The 18,891-nt window shown below is 35.7% G+C and overlaps 2 protein-coding genes across 3 annotated transcripts; one reads left to right on the top strand and one right to left on the bottom strand.

Moving 5' to 3' along the window:
* Positions 1-502: 502 nt before the first annotated feature.
* On the bottom strand, positions 503-16,276 carry LOC132119100 (coiled-coil domain-containing protein 50-like). Of its 2 annotated transcripts, none has more exons than XM_059528847.1 (12): positions 15,979-16,276; positions 15,012-15,107; positions 9,966-10,028; positions 9,757-9,880; positions 8,900-8,990; positions 4,594-4,696; positions 4,417-4,502; positions 3,931-3,993; positions 3,627-3,743; positions 2,066-2,175; positions 1,877-1,971; positions 503-1,797 (listed from the first exon to the last, which is right to left on the bottom strand). In XM_059528847.1, exons 2-12 carry the CDS (start codon positions 15,058-15,060, stop codon positions 1,649-1,651), a joined length of 1,050 nt encoding a protein of 349 aa, XP_059384830.1. In that variant the 5' UTR covers positions 15,061-15,107; positions 15,979-16,276; the 3' UTR covers positions 503-1,648. The 2 variants fall into 2 exon arrangements, with proteins under 2 accessions (XP_059384830.1, XP_059384831.1); XM_059528848.1 differs by having other exon boundaries at positions 503-1,794; positions 15,979-16,274.
* Positions 16,277-17,515: 1,239 nt separating this feature from the next.
* Positions 17,516-18,843, top strand: LOC132119099 (prepro-urotensin II-beta-like). The gene is made up of 4 exons (XM_059528846.1): positions 17,516-17,621; positions 17,966-18,091; positions 18,609-18,652; positions 18,742-18,843. Exons 1-4 carry the CDS (start codon positions 17,516-17,518, stop codon positions 18,841-18,843), a joined length of 378 nt encoding a protein of 125 aa, XP_059384829.1.
* Positions 18,844-18,891: the final 48 nt, after the last annotated feature.

The raw sequence follows: 18,891 nt of genomic DNA, 5'->3' as shown, positions 1-18,891 counted from the left end.
ATTGTTTGGCACTCAGAATCTAACCTTGCTCAAAATTTTGTCAGATGACTTTTATTATGAAAACATCTGAGATGTTATGAGATCTTGAAAAATGTGAGATCTTTAAACTTTTCACAAGACCAGTTGTCCTCTTACCATTTAAGAAAAGGGATGTTCATGCTCAAAAAAAGTACTTTGATTACTTCTATTATGAAAACAATGACGATGTTAACACATATTACAAGAGAGAGAGTGAAAGAGAGAGAGAGAGAGAGAGAGAGAGAGAAAGAAATCTTCAAACATAAGACCTTCAACCTTCATACAAGTTCAGTTGCCTTTTGTCATGTAAGAAAAGAGGCATTCATGCTCATAGTGTGGTCTGGTGACTTTTATTATGAAAACATAAGACGTAAGACATTAACACAAGAAAAAAAGAAATCATCTAATATGAGACCTTTAAACTACATATAAGACCAGTTGTCCCCTTGCCATTTAAGAAAAAGCAGTGCTCATGCTCAGAATGTGCCTCGATGACTTTTATTATGAAAACACAGGCCTATAAGATGTTAATACACATTACAAAAGACAGAAAAAAAAATCTTCATACATGAGACCTACAACCTTCATACGTTCAGCTGCCTTTTGTTATTTAAGAAAAGAGGCATTCATGCTCAAAATGTGCTCTGGTGACTTTTATTATGAAAACACGTAAGACTTTAACACACACACACACACACACACACAAAATAAATCCTCTAATATGAGACCTCCAAACTCTGTATGAATTCTGTTGCTCTTAAGCCTTTCTGAAAAGAGAGGCGTTCATGGGGCTGATGTCATCACCATGCTACACATGCACTAAAGGTTACAGTGAAATTCTGTGGGCTGTCAGGATATGACAGTGAATGATATTTTATTTCAACACCATCAGAATTCCCCTGCATAGCGTTAATTCAAATCCACCGAATTTCCAACTGCAAAAACCCTGAATCTTCACATTCTGGTAAAAGCCTTCTCAGGCTCTTTTCTGACCTTCAGATGAATGCTTCCCAATAACATCAGTAAAAACTGATTTGCTGTTCTTTTTAAAGAACCTAAAATGAGGAACACGCATTTCCAAAACAAATATGCACTTGGAAAATGCTGAAATAAGGTGATTGCGTGTCACAACACAAAGATAGCAGAAATATGGCATTAAAAAACAAACATATATTTTATACAAAACACAAGATCTATGGTGTTTTTTTCTTCAATGAACTAATTTTTGTTATTTATTTATTTTTTACATTTTAGTTAAAGATGTTATTCCACATGTACATTAAATGACTAAACAAATACCTGGAGGTTAAAAAAATCTTTAATACAGAAACCGTGATGGAACCATACATGCTAAAATTCGAACTCATTTCTGAACTTTGACCTACAAAAATACATCATCCCCTAGTGTTTGTTATGAGAAATGAAAAATGACCATGTTGTACACGCCTGTCACTGGAAACATTCGCAAAAACAGGTTTTTGATCACTATATAATGAAGATATTTTGACTCAAAAATGTATTTTAGTGTTCATCTTTAATTATGTGCATCTCCCTTGGTGTCATCACGTTCAGCTGGATTAAACAATACTTGTTTAGACACTCAAAAGTCAACCCTCAGTTAGTCACATGTTCACTGTTGCTTACAGTTCTCTTTCTTGTCCTTGGCTTTGTGACGTCTTGCTTTGTCACTCTGCCGTTTAGTTGGTGGTGTGAAGGGGGGTTCTGGTAGATAGTCATAAAAGATACTGTGCGGGTTACGAGGGGCCAAACATAGACCTGCTGAAAAAAACAGGAAATGGCTGCTGATGTGGCAAATATAGTTATTGAACTTTCCTATTATATGACAGTGTGCTCAAACCTGACGGGGGGCTGGTGGAAATCAGGTTTTCACGCTTCCTAGCCTTGAACGTTGGGTCCAGTTCCTCTGCAATATTGTGTATTTGTTGGTTTCGACTGAAAAGAGATGAAGTGCAAAGATACAATGAGTGTTAAAAGTTGTTCTTGAGAAATGGCACGTTGTGTGAACGTGTGATAATGTGTGACTCACAGTGTAGTGCATGATAGGCTTGCAAGATTGTTCTCAGTGGTGTAGTCTTCCTCTTCCACAGGTGAATGCAGTCCGTCTGAGTTCAGCCTCTCTTGCAACATCTGATGAGCCTGAAATTGAAGACAACATGGCCCAAACGGTGAAATAAAATCACAGAATGTCCATTTACATCAAAACAAAAATGGAAACAAAATGCAAATTAAATGTCTTTCCACATTAACTAAGTGGAAAAAGCCCATTTCCGCCATATCTTACAATTCAGATGTTTTTCTCACAATACTAAGAAAAAAGTCAGAATTGGGAGATGTACATTCAGAATTGCACAATTTAGAGAATTGCAAGATGTTCAAGATTTAACTTGTTATTCCAAGACATAAACTTTCAATTCCGAGCAAAAAGTCAGAATTGCAGAATATAAAGTAAATTTTATTATCCTGTGGTGAAAATAAGCTTCCATTTCTTTCACAAAAAAATAAAAATAAAAAAGTATGTGCTTTAATGCAATATAATACAGACAGGAAATATTTAAGCATTTTAAGGCAGGGTACGTAAAAAATGTATAAACAACTTTCTTCCAAATTTGTTTAAACTTTCTATATATATATCAATGCATAATTAAAATGTAAGTACTCTGATAAAAAGAGTATAAAAATCGAGTGACTCTAGACCGTTTAATCTGTATTAAACACAGCTCATTATTTCCATTCGGGACGAAACATAGGATTGGCTTAGGCGACTGTCACTCTCTTGCAACCATGGCAACCACCCTTTTGCCACACTTGACCTGCCCACTTGCGCGCGCACGTTTGATTTGAGGAATTCAAGAGGCACGGATCCTAGGAATAAGAAAACAATGGCAGAGAAACAGCAAGCAAAATTCACAGTACCGGCCTATGCAGTTAGTGAAGGCAAACCAGGCAAAAAAAGGAAGACAGTAACAGTACAAGAAAAGGCAATGAACAAAAAGTCTGTGGATAAACAAAGAAATAAAACGAGAGTTAATATCGGCGTGGCTTTCCAGCGATGGCGAGAACTGAGGGAACTCAAGGGGCTGAAAAGTGACTCCTTGATGGCTTTATTTCTGCTGGACAGGTAAATCTTTCTTTTTGTATTTTGATCATACACATTTTTTTGTTTATTTTTTCATGAAGCATGTGTCATTAGCACACGTAGCTGCGTAATATAGCTAATATAACATTACTTAGCGGGCCGTAGTAGAGGCTTTGGAAGGAGCCCAGAAGGGAGGGGGTGGAGTGAATGGAAATAATGAGCTGTCTTTAAAACAGTCGTGAGAGGTCTACAGACACTCGATTTTTATACTTTCTTTTTCAGAGTACTTACATTTTAATTATGTATTGATATATAAATAAAGTTTAAACAAATTTGGAAAAAAAGTTTTTTATACATTTTTTACCTACCCTGCCTTTAAAGTACATGTTTTACATTGCATATCTCTTCTTTAAAAGCAAAAAGACACTTGAGGTTATGAAGAAAATCTTGTGTTGTAATCATATTTTTATGCGTGTTGTGTTTTCATTAAATGAATGCGGTTCATTCTGACCTTCCTGGTTGTGCTGTTTCCTTCATCCCTTGCTTCAGGGGGTCTGGTCTGGATCTCTAGGTCTTGTGGTCTGTTTCTGACTCGTCTCTGATGGTGCTGTATGTAGTGGGCAATCTCCTGATTAGCAATGATGCACAGCAGAGTTACAGAGATTTGGGGCGACATCTGAACTGATATTTACTTAGACGTTTGAGAATCCAGAAGTAGCCGTTTAAACTTTTGATGTTTAATGTTAGAATCGCCATTACAAGAAAATATGGAGCTCAATCTGTTTATCAGTCCAGTATCCTGATGATGATTTTACCTCATCTTGGGCTACTTGTGCTGCAATGAAGTCGAGCTCTGATCCAGAGCTCTGAGGAAACTGCTGAAAAAAAAGTTTTTGTTACGTTTTTTTAAGTTGAAGTTTCACATCTTAAACGTTTTTATTTTACATTTATTTCAATTAACAATTTTTTAATAGTTTAATCTAACAATAACAACACTGGTTATATTAGAGGACTGCATTTACATTCAATTTTAGATTTTAATTTCAAATGAAATTTCCTTCAGATGCTTTCAAATTCAAAGACCAAGGCAAACCCGAACCTGAAGCCACCAGTGCACTTAGACACAGGCACACAGATACGCACAATCTCCAAAAACAGAGAAATACAGGTGTCAAAGCCTGCACAAACCTGAAGTAACAGCTCACAAAACGAACCCAAAACTGGTCCGAAATCAAGCTGTATTCGAGTAGTAGACATCAAGTGTCTGTGTAAGCAAATAAAATGTGTTCAACATAATGAACCTCTCTGTGAGGCAGTATATCCTCTTCCTCCTGAAGTCTACGGGCCAGCTCAGCATCCTGAAGCACCTGCTCCCAGATTCCCAAGTCTGACGGAAAGAGATCAAAATGTGCCGCTGTTGTGCAACGTGATGCATACGTTCACATTAAGCATTTGCAAAAATTAAAAAAAAAAGTTACCATCAAAGAGTGCAGAAACACAATCATTGTTATTGTAACCGGTGACAGTCCTCTGCCGTCTCATCTCCATTTCTTCTTCTTCCTGTAGCTGTTTAGCGATTTTCTGTTCAGAAACCAATTTAAACACATTCAATAATAAAACCGACTGAAGCATATTGTGTTTTAACAGTCCAGTATAACCATGACCATAATTGGAAAGATCTACAAAAAACATACAACATGTTCATAATGTGACATATTTCCACCTGAAACAGGATGTTCAGTCTGAAAAAACGTGAGCTGGGACTTCTGGGATTCATTCAGTGAGAACTGATTGGATTGTGAAAAGTTAATAAGAAGGCTTGGTGGCATTAGCTGGAAAGGAAAGTTATACTCTACATTGATTTCCATGAAAGCTAGTTTCTCCCACGGGATAAAATATACATTTTTATCTCTCAATTCTTCTCAGAATTGTGAGTTTACATCTTGTAATTCTAAGTTTATACATGACAGTTTTGACTAACAAGTTTCTTTTTTTTTTTTTCTCAGAATTGCAAAAAAAGAAAAAAAAATCTTTTTTCTATTTATGGTGGAAACAAGCTTCATAAAAATCATTAATGAAACTGAAAAGTCATTTTGAATTTTTTATATCACAATTCTGACTTTCCCTTTCCCAATTTTATTTCATATATATATATATATATATATATATATATATATATATATATATATATATATATATATATATATATATATATATATATATATATATATATATATATATATACTTGTGCTCATAAGTTTACATACCCCTTGCAGAATGTGCAAAGTGTTAATAATTGAAGTTAAATAAGAGGGATAATGAAAATTGCATGTTATTTTTTATTTAGTATCGTCCTGAATAAAGAAATATCACAAGCAGAATGACCTCAGGATCGAGAAAACTAATATTCAAAGTATGACTTAGTTTACACAAACACACACACCCACACACACAAACACACACACATTATACAGAGTTGTGTCCTGATATGTCACAAAAACATGCACACACACACACACACACACACATCTGAGTTTAAGATCACCCAGCAGAGGTGTCAAAGTGGGCCGTGAAACTTCCATCACGAAGTCACTCGAACAAAAGCTCATCTTACAGCATGTAAACCAGGCTGACACCCACCAGAAGAGCTGGAGGCCAGGCGTGCGGAAAGTACAGCTCACACACAGACACACACCTACACACACACTATACGTGTGACACCCACAGAGACGATTCTCAGGACACCTAGCATGTGATCTTTCAGACCTCATTTACACACTGACATCACGGAATAAAACCGCACAGAGCACATGAGCGCTAACGCATGTTTGTAACGCTTTCATACTGAGCAGCAGCTCTGAGAATAACTGACCTGAGTGCTTGATCCGTAACCACAGTAACCAAAAGTAGAATTTCTTCTGTAATCTCAAAACTAATTCATACCAGATCATTTAAACAGCTTTCAGAATCTGTGAATTTGTCAACGTGAAATCTAGAAAACTATATGATTATATAGATATGACATATAATGTGTCACAAATACATTGTTGACCTGGTTTTGTGGCCTTTTATGATTAGAAAATACCATAGGAAACATTTTTTACACCAGTGTCATCAGCAACAGGAAACGAGTGGTTAAATAAGTGAAATAAAGACAAGAAGTAAAAAGTTTAGTTTGAAGTTAATTTTAAGTGGTTTCCTTTAACTCAAAAAGAAACACACTATGAAGTATATACTTCATTTGTCCACTAGAGGACAGTACATTGAGGCTTATGCTTCGTCACACTATTAAAAGGCCAGTTCATCCTGGAATATATATATATATATATATATATATATATATATATATATATATTCTCACTCGCCCTCATGGGGTCTAAATAAAAAAAAGCAGAGCCAAAACGCTTAAATGTATAAACAACAAAGACAGAAAAAGTCTAACATGTCAACAGAGCACCTTAAAAGTAGTCCATACTATTTATTAACTATATTCCAAGTCTTCTAATTACATTTGATAGGTTTGTGAGCCAAACAGAGTTTAATTTTAAGATTAACAAGTACAGAATTTTAATCTATGGTTGAATTACACTTTAATGTATTATCACTTCACTGTGTTTGCTGATCGTCTAGATGAGTCAGGCTCTACTTTTGATCAACAAGATGTTTGGACGTTCACCAAAGGGGTTTTTACCCACTGTAAAGCATGTACTGTATTTCTTATAAATAAACAGAATATTTCCCATGGGAAATACAATGCATTTACTACACAAGCTCACACAAAATCAGAGGATGCAGTTGTGTGGGCTCATGGGTATTCCAGCCTTGAAGCTGTTGGGAGTTTATTTGGATAACATGTGTTGAACCTGAGGGTTTACACACTGGTGAGGAGTTTAAGCACGGTTAGTTAAGATACAGCAATAAACCTGCTCTCAGCAGCATTGTGGTGAAAGAGTTTCCATTCTGGTGGCTAACCAACATAATGCATATATTATAGAGTTTTTTTGTTGTTGTTGTTTTTCATCCAGAGTTTGTTTTAAGTTCTGATTTTAGTTAGTTTTTATTTTATTTTATTGAAACCCACTTCATTTCAGCTACACATTTAATGGCACTCTCCTCTAAGATAACTACATTGTCTGCAAATTCATTAAACGCATAGAATATAATGAAGTTATGTCAAATATGAGAAATCTGTTATGGTGGTTTATTTGTTCTCCACATGTTAATTATTTTGGCATTATTCCATCTGACCCTGATCTAAACAGTTCAGGCATATTTAATATATGTTGGTGGTCCGATATCTGGAAATCTGTTCTTACTATCTAGTCTTTTGCTTACGGTTTGCCCGTTTTAGTTTAGTTTTAGAATTTGTTCTCATTTATTTTAGCAATATGTGTTTTAAAGTCATGATTTTGTTAATCTGTACCCTATTTGCAAAGGTGCAAAAATGAACTGAAATTAAAACCAGTTAAGGTCAGTCTGACCCACAAGCATATTAATAATTAATAATAATAATAGTTTATGGAACCCACAGCCATTAAAAAACAAAAAACATCCAAAAATGGGATGTCCATGTTTTTTATTTTAATGAATTGAACTAAGAAATGTTCCCAGTTTCTATTCGTCAAATCTGATCATCTTAATGTAAAAATTAACTTAGTACTGGGACAAGAGAGATTAAAGGCCGTAGTTGGAGTTTTGCCACCGTAAAGTTTCCAAATCTGGAACTAGTGGACAAAATCAATAATTTGTTATTGGATTAAATACAAAATATCAAATCCAGACAAATTCCGGATCAGTATGTCTCTTTAAACGAGTCAGAGTACTACTTCTTCAAGACGTCTTTCCATAGTGTTGAATACAGGGCTCCAGACAGACTGCCTCTTGTATATAGTCTTCCCTCAAATACAGAACCTCACTGTTTCACCACTAAAGCATCCGGCGGGACATTGCTTCCCAGATGACATCCACCTCCTCAGCGACAATCCACTCGTCACCCCAAACACTTTCAAAAACCACTCCAGACAACAAGGAAGACAAAGCTGCTCATTTAGGCAACAGGGATGTCGCCCAACAGCTAAATAAAAGACATAACAGAAATCTTGAAGCCAGTGGATATAAGAGTGTAAGATCCGACTCGGGCCTCAGTCTTCTCACTCTCTTCTATCTATTATGTTCTTTCTCTCCTTTATTCTTCTCTACAAAAGCATTTCTACACAAGCACCGCTCCACAAATGTGTTTTAATCAGCTTAACATGAGAGAACAGAAAATTCACATCAGTGTGTAGATTACTTACAATCGGTTACGGATTACAAATAACACAATGGATCTATTGGATTACACATACAAGTAAGGTATAAGGACTACTTTTTAGATTACTTTTGACCTAAAATAGATTTCATTCTTTGTTAGCAAAGAGTGACAACACAGCAAAGAGCAAAACACCTTTCTGGAGGCACTCCAACAATCTTTATTTACAGCTTCTGACAGTGTACGGTGTATTTCCAAGTGTATTTCTGTGCTTGGCATATTGGGTTGAATTTTATCAGCGACCGTATAATTTGTATTATAGTTATGAATGGGAAAATTTCAAGATAATGACTGCTTTTCAGTTAAAAGAGCCAAATACGAAAGGACATCACCATGCAATTTCAGATATTTAAACACATAATTCAAAGCTACTGCCACTATTTTTAACTGTAACAGTGAGCAACCACTTAGAACATCACTTACATTTACTTCAGAAAACATAAGAATCTAGTCTGATCTGTTTTGATGAAACGCACCTCATCCTCTTTCTCTCTCCTCCTGGTCTCCTCCGCACACCTCTGGAGATCCTCCTGGATCATCTGTGCATATCTGCAGTCCTCCTCCTCCCTGTAAGCCAGACAGACAGTTTCATTTAATGTAAGATATTTATAATATATGCTTTTGCTTCCCTCTTTTGTGTCAATTGCAATGTTTTGAAAAAGAAGAAAAAGCTTCTTTTTTTTTTGCCTTAATAATGCAACAAAAGATTCTATTTCAAATAAATGCTATTCTAATGAACTTTCTATTCATCTAAGAATACAATAAAAATGCATCACAGTTTTAGCTAAAATATGAAGCGGCATAACTGTTTAATAATAAAAAAGTTATTAAGCATAAGCAAAGCAGCATATTAGAATGATTTCTGAAGGATCATGTGACACTGAAGACTGGAGTATTGATGCTGAAAATTCATCTTTTCATCACAGGAATAAATTATATTTTAAATTGAATTCCAATAGAAAACAGTTATTGTAAGTTTTAATAAAATTTAACAATATTACTGCCTTAACTGTAATTTTGATCAAATTAATGCCGACCTGGTGAGCATAAAAAAAATAACCCATTTATTAATTTTTTAAAGTTAATAAAACCATAAATGCGGTGCAAATCAGTGGAAAAATGTAACTTTACTGAAGCATGCCATGCTGACTTTTTTCCCTGTGGATTTTCATCTTACACCTAGCAGCAATACACAAACGAATCAAGTTATGCAACACGAATGAATCAAAGCATCTGTTTCCACACAGTAATTTGAATATCCTAAATGTCTGTGGTTTTTCCATGTTGCTGACTGAGTAATTCGGGACACATGTCGAGACCTGACAGTACTTACAGCTGCCTCAGGTCCTGGCGGAGATTCAGTCGCTGTTCCTCTTCCTCCTGCAGCCTCCGGGCCAAGCGAACATCGTTCTGCAATGCCTGGTCCTTCTGGATGTTGGTGCTGTAGAACTGCTCAACTGACACGATAAAGATGAATCAGGTCTATTTGAACCCAGTAAAGAGGAAGGATGAGCTAGATTACAGGAAGATGTTTATACTCACTTTCCTGCTCTTGAAGACTGTAAGCCAATGCGCCGTCCTCTAACACAGAGAAACATTGGCACACTGTGGGAATACCACACAATGACACTGTTAAAATATGTCATTAATGGCTACATAATAGTGATTATACCACATTTAAAGGGTGTTGTTAGCAAAAAGCAGAGTTGCTGCAAAGCAGAGTGTTTGAACCCTACTAAAGCATGGTAATATTACTGTAATCTTCATAAAACGGGACAGCAGCAATGTAAAACATACTAATGATCAATCCATTTATTTTAATAATGATAATGTAAAATTGTTAATAAGCTGAATTTAGTCTAATTGCAGCAATATTTGTTTAAATCAATTTTTGGTGTATACATGCAATTCTTTATCCAGTTTGCAGAATTCTTGCTAGACAGCTTGTGCAAATAAACAATGAGAATCGAGATAGAGTTATCAATCTGTCGATCATTTCCATGTCCAAATAAACAATACCATCGGCATCTGCTATTCATTCTCTAGGACGGTTTATGTTTGAGTCAATCGCGGTTTCTGCTCTGTTAATAATGCCACACTGGACCCCAAACATGAGAACTACTGCCAAGCCAACTGGGTCAACAACTTTAACACAATGGCTCAGAGGAAAAGCTCATTATGCCCAATAAGCTTACAGAGGTGTGTCAGTGTTACTGGCCAAAACTGCAGCTCACTCAAATGCCATTTTTGACAGGGGTCTATTAAACAACCGTTAAAAAATATCGACCTGAAGAAAGCCCTTCAAGCTAACACACCGTCACACAAAAAACTGCTGAAGGTCAAATAAACCCTACTGATTAAATATACACCTATGGTTCTCTCAACAATCACTCTTCCAGTAACATTAATAGAACATTTGTTGGCTGTCATTGATTGGTTATTACTTGATTCCAAACATTAGGAGAACATTCAAAAGTAACATTCCCATAACGTTTGCAAAATGAAGAAATGTAATGTTTCATTAACTCCTTACCCCTATTTGACATACTTTTCCATCATTTATGAAACAGTACTTTCATTGACAGAATTTTCTTGTTTTTCAGTGTTTTCACTGTTATACGGTAGAAGGTGTTATTACACCTCTTCTGAAAGAGTATTGAATCTCCAGATTAAAACATTGTGTAGAAGAAGCAGAATCAATCTGTAAGAAGATTCATATGTAAAATAACACAATCATCAAATATATAAATCAAAACTGCCCAATGTTTCCAAATTAAATGATAATCCAGGAAGTGGTGCATTGCATGTTCAAACATTCATACAATGCAAAAAAAAAAAATGTTTTCAAAAACTGGATATGTTGAGTGTTCAGAGAACTTCCAGAAATATTTTAGTTTTAGTTAAATGTTCTTAGAAGATATTTTTGTAAACTGGCTACTTGATTCAGAACGTTCAGAGAACATTCAAAAGTAACTTTCTCATGTTTGCAAAATAAAATGGAATGTTCCCTTAATGTTTTGAACATTCAGAGAACTTTGTAATCAAATGGGTATGTTCTTAGAACATATTTTTGTAAGCTGGGTATATAAAACGACAACCCACCCTCTCCGTCTCATGCTCTCTTGAAGTAAGTGTGGAAAACTCAGTGAGCTAATAAAATCTCATGAAGCATCGCACAAGCATGTTAAACACCAGAGTCATAAAAGCTGACTCTCCATTATAAATGACAGGTCGTCTAATTACAGAGCTGTCAGTGCTGTAGGAAATTTTAAAGACATTAAATGCTTACAAGGAGTCATATGACAATACAACAGATTTGTATTGTAACAAACATTCAGAAATATGCAATTTTATATAACCATCTTAGACAACTACTATTTAAAAAAATACTATTCTCAAGTTTTTCTGCAGTGGATTTTACCGTTTTCCAAGATGCGCCTGCGTGCGTGTGTCAAATTCCGTCCACTGTCATGAAGCACATACAGTACACACACGTGTGTGTGAGCTCATCCTATGTGGTAAAGGTCAGTCTGTTAGTAAACAGCACTGGTGCCCGAGTAGATGGATGTTAAAAAAGGTTAGGGGGAAAAAAACCTCACCGGCACCTCCACCCTCATCCGGGATGGAAAAGCTGACATGGGCCCTCACAAGACAGAAGCCTGTTTCATAAAGGCTGGCATACTACTCACAGTTAAACTAAATGCCATGAAAAGGGTTTCGTATGCATAACAAGAGTGAGTGTTATGCTCCTTAAAATTAGAACCGGTCTTGAACTAGAAATACTGACAAACAATTTCTGAAACCAAAGGAAAGCTTTGATGCATTATGTGTGAACATGAATGATCGACTCCAATATACTGGTTAGTACTCGATTTCCCACAGCTTTGACATTGAGAGAAAAAGTAACGATAGTCATGAAAATAACACTGCTTTTGAATTCTGAAAATACATCATTTAAAGCAACCTAAACTAAAATGCTGTCATTAGTTACACATACAGTAAATACTCTAGAGGTTCCAAAGCTAAAGGATTTTCTGCCTTTTGTGGAACAAAAAAGGAGGCTGTTAAACTCTTAAAATTTAAATTTACTATTTGAATATATTTTAAAATGTAATTTTACTCCAGTCTTGTAACATGAAATGAAACACTGCTTCCAGAGAAAATAGTTCTCTATCCGTATTTTGCTTCCTTCAGTGGAAAAGTTGTCTTGTCTGAATCAGGAGAGAAATATGCACAGATCAAGCAGTGGTTACAAACCAAAAGAGTACAAATTAGATCAAAAACTAATATGTGGATGGATTTTGATGTGAGAGGACAACAGCCGATGGATTTTTTCACTGGAGGAACCATTATTATGGATTATGGACTCGTATTTTGGCCGTTACGTTAATGCTTATTTATGATGGATTTGTTTTTTTATCAACACACAGATTTTCACTTCATAAAACGTTAACTGATGGACTAGAGTGCTTGGATTACTGGTGGATTATTGTGATTTTTTGATAAACTGTTTGGACTCTCATTCTGATGGCACCCATTCACTCCAGATCATCCATTGCTGAGCACTTCAAGGAATTACACATTTCTCCAAATCTGATGAAGAAACAAACTCATCTGGGATGGTCTGAGGGTGAGTACATTTTCAACAAATTAAAATTTTTGGATTAACTTTTCCTTTAAAGAGACCAAGGACAATGAATGGTGGTTAAGGGTCCATTTGTTGAAATAAGACAGTGGTCGTTTGAGCGGAGGCCACCGAGCCAAACAGATGGTGCTGGTCAGAGTCAGAGAAACTAGGAAAAGAGAGAAAAGACAGTAATCGGGACCCCTGCATGAAACTATCGTGCTTTTATCCCTCATGCTTTCCTGCATGCTGCAAATCTCTCGCTTGCTCCTCCAGTTCTTTTTCTATATTTGGCACGAGAATCAGAATCTATAAATATCCGGCAATGAAGTTGGGAGGGTTTGGTTGGTCACGCATCAACTCAAAGAAATAGATCAGAAGCTCTTCTCCAAAACCTGCTTAAAATGCACTATGGGTAAGCAGCTCGCTGGGGTTATAGGTTTTTATAAATTGTCTATTTTCACACGCAGAAGTGTCTGCTTTCTAGGTACAACTACAGCCTTGCGTCAGTTTATATAAACAATCCAAACAGTACTTCCTTGGTTCTCTTGCCTTCTTGTTTACAGGTTTGTGATGTAAACTCATCTAAATGACTATTTATGGTTTCCTAAAGAACCTTTAAGTGAACAGTTCTTAAAATTACCATTTTATTTTTTCTTAGTGTGAAGAACATTGTAATAATCTAAAGAACTTCTTTAAAGAACCTCTTTTTTTAAGAGAATGCCTTTGTGTGCTGTCCATCTAAATTCTCCAGCACTTAAACTCTTCACACCCCTTTCCTGTCTGCAGCTTTAAGCCAAAACGGGAGAAGATTGGAATCTCGACCCAAATCCTGTTTAAGAAACAGGAACACAGGGAAGCTCTTGAGCTCATCCAGGGCAGATAAGAGCACAAGTGTATGGACGGTCTCCAGCTCTTATCTGCCCCACACAACCCGTGATCTGTCCTGAGCTCACATCACATTCCTGTATGCTGATCTCATCTCCTAGAATACACAGTAGCAGCCCTGCCAAACAACATCGAAGACAACACAACTCACACGGAAAACTTGCACAGGAATATTAAACAGGTGCTGATCAAGCATTCAACAAGTTTTTACCCAGAGGATTTGCTTTGAATGCTTTGTCTTTCAGAAAACTGATATATTATGGATAATTACATGTAGGTATTGGTGGTAATAAATACAAGTGTAGTTGTCTCCTGCATGCAGCAACAGGGATGAAAAACACTTTTAAATCATTTAGCACATTTTCCTTTTTTTTAAATGTAAAGGACATTTATATGATGCATTTACCCAAAGTGACTTACAGCCAGTGTTATTTTAGCATTACTGATATACTATTATAACTTTTGTTAATATTTGTTAAACTTTTTTTTTCATTTTATTTTCATTTAAATTTTTTCAGTTGTTTATAATTAGCTATAGCTTCTTTTTAAAAATATGTATATTTAGTTTTAGTAATTAATTTATTTACTTTTAGTTACTTTAGTTTCATTTACAGCTGAATTTATTTTTTGAATCATTTTATTTCCTTTAATGTTTATTTTAATTAATGAAAATGTTTTTATGGTAATTACCCCTATGCTGTTATAGTATAGATTAATATTTTAATTAAAATTTTGATTCATATATTTTCAGATTTAATTAAAATTTTACATTTAGTGGTTTTGATGTGTGCATTTTTGCAAGTTTTTGGTTTAAGGTTAATTTTTTTTTTACACATGATTTAGATTAAGTAATTTAAAATTATACTTTCAGTATAATTTCACTTATTTAAATACAACTTAGATTTATTTTAAATTTCAGTTGGTTGCCAACCCAACATTTAAAATGTTCGCTTTTTTCTCATCTAATATATATATATATATATATATATATATATATATATATATACGTGTGTGTGTGAACATCCATAGGAACTAACGATGCGAACGAACGAAACAGAAAAAAGGAAGACACATACCATCATAAACCGCGGGCAGGTGAGATTTGTCGATGTCAGTTTCTGCCATGGCTGATTCCACACTGAGCTCACAGTCTCATGATGTTCTGAAGAAACCTGCAGCATCAAACACAACAAACACGAGAAGTCACATGCTGAAAAACAGTTTTACTAATTTCTTATCAGATCACTGTCAAACACTAGAAGCAATCAGTATGACTTCTGTAAGGTGCCAGCCATAATCTAATATCCAGAAATCCTGAAACAATAAAACACACTGTGTTGAGGACAAAGACGCTGACAAAGTTCTTGTTCTCTCTGGAATTTGTTTCCAGTTTGTGAGCATTCAATAATATTTTGATAAGTTAAGGAAATATTTTTTGCCTATCAATAACAAGGCGGCACAAATATAATCCAATAAACTGGATTGTAAACAAATATAATGGTGAAATACCATCAATGATAGCAAAGCTTCAGTAAAGTTTAGAAATTTTTTTTATGAAAATTGCTGCCAACACTAAAATGAAGACAATATAAAAAAACAACATTCAATACCACTGTTATGTCTGATACAGTGCAGAATACACCACAGTAGAGTAAACAGCAACACCAGTGACATATGTTCAAGTGCATGTCTAATTCAGAGAAGCTGATTTCCATGTTAACAGCTTAAAACAAAATGCTCTAATAGTCCAAGTTTAATATTTTCCTATATCATTTCCATTTCAATAATACATGCAAAACTAGGTCACTCTTTCAGTTTTAGTGATGCTGCTTCTAAATTCACTAAGAATACTAAACAACCACATACAGTAAACTTTATATATAATCAGTTATTTCATGTTAGTGCTCTATTTTTTAAATGTTATTTTGTGTAGTTGCGCGTAAATAGACTTTATAGTGAATATAAGTCTTACAAGAGCAAACAACAACAACAAAAAACACTATAATAAACAATTATTTCAGAAAACAACAAAAACAAACGTACCGTCTTCTGTCACTGCAGACACGTGCAGATCCGTGAAAGTCGCGTCTCCCTAGCTCTCTCTCTCACACACACACACACACACACACGCGTGCGCGCTTAAATCAGGCGTGACACACAATAAAACACGAAGACATGAGATTGTCGTTTGACTAGCATCTATCTAAGGCTCTTCTTTTCTCCAGCGTGAGTTCCGTGTCCTCCGTTCTTCATGGTCGGGAGATTTTTTTCCTCACACAATCACTGTTTAAGTTCAGATGCTACTTTTGTTCTCAGTCAAAACAAAGAGAATCACGTAGAGTTCCACACGCGCCTTTCGCGCCACCTGCTGTTCATTTTGAGGAACTGTTTCGGGACTTTGGTCTACAAACATATAACTCCATTACAATATTTTGGGGTCATGTCTGCATACGTATTTTAAACGTTTCATGCCTAAAATGCTGTATTGATGATAATATTATATTATAGTTCTTATCATCAGGTCATTTGCAGAAAGTGTATTTGAAAGAAGGAAAAAAAACAGGTACAAAAGCTGTCACTTTCCCTTTCATGAGGTACACCTATGCTTCCTTAAATCCCCCTAAAGGATGCAAGTTAATACCTTTTGAAAGCATCCCAACTCAGTTCCATCAGTTACATTATTCATCATTACAGATTTACAAAAAGCAGCTTAGGTTTGTAAATAGACGGACGGACAGACAGATAGACAGACGGATGGATAGAAAGATAGGTAGATATATGGACAGAAACATATAGATAGATCGACAGAGGCAGGCAGGCAGGCAGACAGACAGACAGACAGATAGGTAGATAGATAGATACAGACAGATAGAGACAGACAGATAGATAGATAGATAGATAAATAGATAGATAGATAGATAGATAGATAGATAGATAGATAGATAGATAGATAGATAGATAGATGGATAGATGGATAGATGGATAGATGGATGGATCTGTGGTTGAAGAGATGTGTCTATCACTCGGACTAATAAATCTGATTGACATGAAGCTCTGTGGCCAAAATAACTTCTCACATTTTTTCTTTACACCATTAAGAAAATTGGTCACACTTTCTGTTTGCCATTTCCAGTCTCCTAAAATAGAAGGCACAAGGGTCGTAAGGAGGAAACCGCAGCAGGCATCATGGGAAATAAATCTCAGCAGCCTCTTAAATAAATGAATTAAGTGGGCAATTTGCCTGGCCGACTCCATCCTGCGAGCTCTAGCACAAAGTGCCGTTTTCCCACCTGCGTCCGGGCGGATTTATGAACTCGGCTGGATTACATCCTGAACTGGTAAAATAGTGCGGCTCATCCCAGACACACAGACCCTGCGCCTGTCTTTCACTTTTATTGATCCATTAATTCATCCTCTGTGAATTTACAAGCACAGAATATACGATGGGATGGAGATGGGGAGATGGAGACACGGCCAGCGATGGAAAGTATATAAGTGTAGGACAGAAACACGTTCAGACACGTTGAGATCCTCCTGACTAAAGTCACGGAAGAAAGAGTGTGTGTCTGTACGTGTCGTCATGATGTGTAAACTCTTTCTATTCTTTGCTTTGCTTCTCAGCGTCCTCGAACCTCTGCTGGGACGTCCTCTGATCCATTCGGATGAGATGACCTACAGCAGGCCTGGTAAGTGCTCTCATCTGCTCTCATTCACTGATTCAACAAGCTAAAGTTCAGCAGGTTCAGATCTCACAAGACTGTAAAAACATGATTACTCATCAAAATTAGGCTTTATGTGCTTACCTATAAAATAAATGTATAATATAGAAAATAATAGGCCCTATCAATGTGATGCAATATAAGTTTTGTTTTCAACCCTGATATTGGCTGAAATTGCATCACATAAATCCCATTTTAAAATGAAAAAATACTTGTAATGATTTTTCACAGTATTACTGTTTGTACGGTACTGATATCACAAATGCTCTTAAAGACACACTGATGATGTTATATGTCATGTTCACCTGTAGTTCTTGTAGAAGAGGAGCAGGTGGTCAGTCCAGATGACCTGAGTTACTCCAAGCAGGCGTATCTGTCCCAGGGTGCCGCGGGATTCGGTTACCCGTCCCTCATCACTGGAGACATCAGCAGTGATGGTCAGCGGTTCATTTCAATACGCTCTTCCCTGAAACTCGCTGTGAAGCCACAGGGCAATTTTGACTCATGCTTTCCAGTCTTATTTAAGTATCACTGAGATATTATTATAGTTTGAATGAATATTTCATTTATTTTAACTTGAGAGTTTTAGTTATTTTATTTTGTTATATATATCTATATTAGTTTAGTACATCAAGTACAAAATGAAAATGATAAATGCTGCCTAGCCAGCTCTCTGAATTAAAATTAGAATTAAATTAAAAATATCTTGAGAAACAACTGAGACATTAAATAGAAACAGTAAATCTATACTGATGTCCTTGTTACATTATTCCAACAATTATATTGTTAAATTATAAATATTTTAAATTATTAAATTTTAATTACTTTTAAAAATTCATGACGTTTTTGTAATAATTGACATTTAAATGTAGGGTTAAAGTAACAGAAGGGACTGATATCAGCAGTTGGATGTAACTCACTCTCATCTAGTCTTGTTCTTCATTTCCCTCTCAGGTCTCAGAACAGCTGGATTTGTCTCGAGTCAAGCTGCAAAAGAAGTGAGTGATTTATTGACATCACTGAACATGATATCAATAGACAGCTATGATGGATTATTTAAGCATACTGACTCACGTTTGTCGTTCAGGTCTTACTGGAAAAGCCGTTGTTGAGTCGTTTCCTGGGCGGCAGGAAGCAGTATCGCAAACGAGATGGCAACACAGAGTGTTTCTGGAAATACTGTGTCTGAAACATCCAGTTAATAACTCAACTCCACTCAAGCACTTACACACTTACA

Source organism: Carassius carassius, chromosome 38 (genome assembly GCF_963082965.1).
Source record: "Carassius carassius chromosome 38, fCarCar2.1, whole genome shotgun sequence".
NCBI lineage: Eukaryota > Metazoa > Chordata > Actinopteri > Cypriniformes > Cyprinidae > Carassius > Carassius carassius.
The sequence above is the reverse complement of the archived record's forward strand: the minus strand, read 5'-3'. Positions and strand labels throughout refer to the sequence as shown.

Coding starts and splice junctions, on each gene's coding strand:
- LOC132119100 (XM_059528847.1), bottom strand. CDS start 15,060: ATGGCAGAAACTGACATCGACAAATCTCACCTGCCCGCGGTTTATGAT. Junction 3,744..3,930: donor CACAAGTAGCCCAAGATGAG/GTAAAATCATCA, acceptor ATTGCTAATCAG/GAGATTGCCCACTACATACA. Junction 1,798..1,876: donor TTCCACCAGCCCCCCGTCAG/GTTTGAGCACAC, acceptor TGTTTTTTTCAG/CAGGTCTATGTTTGGCCCCT.
- LOC132119099 (XM_059528846.1), top strand. CDS start 17,516: ATGATGTGTAAACTCTTTCTATTCTTTGCTTTGCTTCTCAGCGTCCTC. Junction 17,622..17,965: donor GATGACCTACAGCAGGCCTG/GTAAGTGCTCTC, acceptor GTTCACCTGTAG/TTCTTGTAGAAGAGGAGCAG. Junction 18,092..18,608: donor TGGAGACATCAGCAGTGATG/GTCAGCGGTTCA, acceptor TTTCCCTCTCAG/GTCTCAGAACAGCTGGATTT.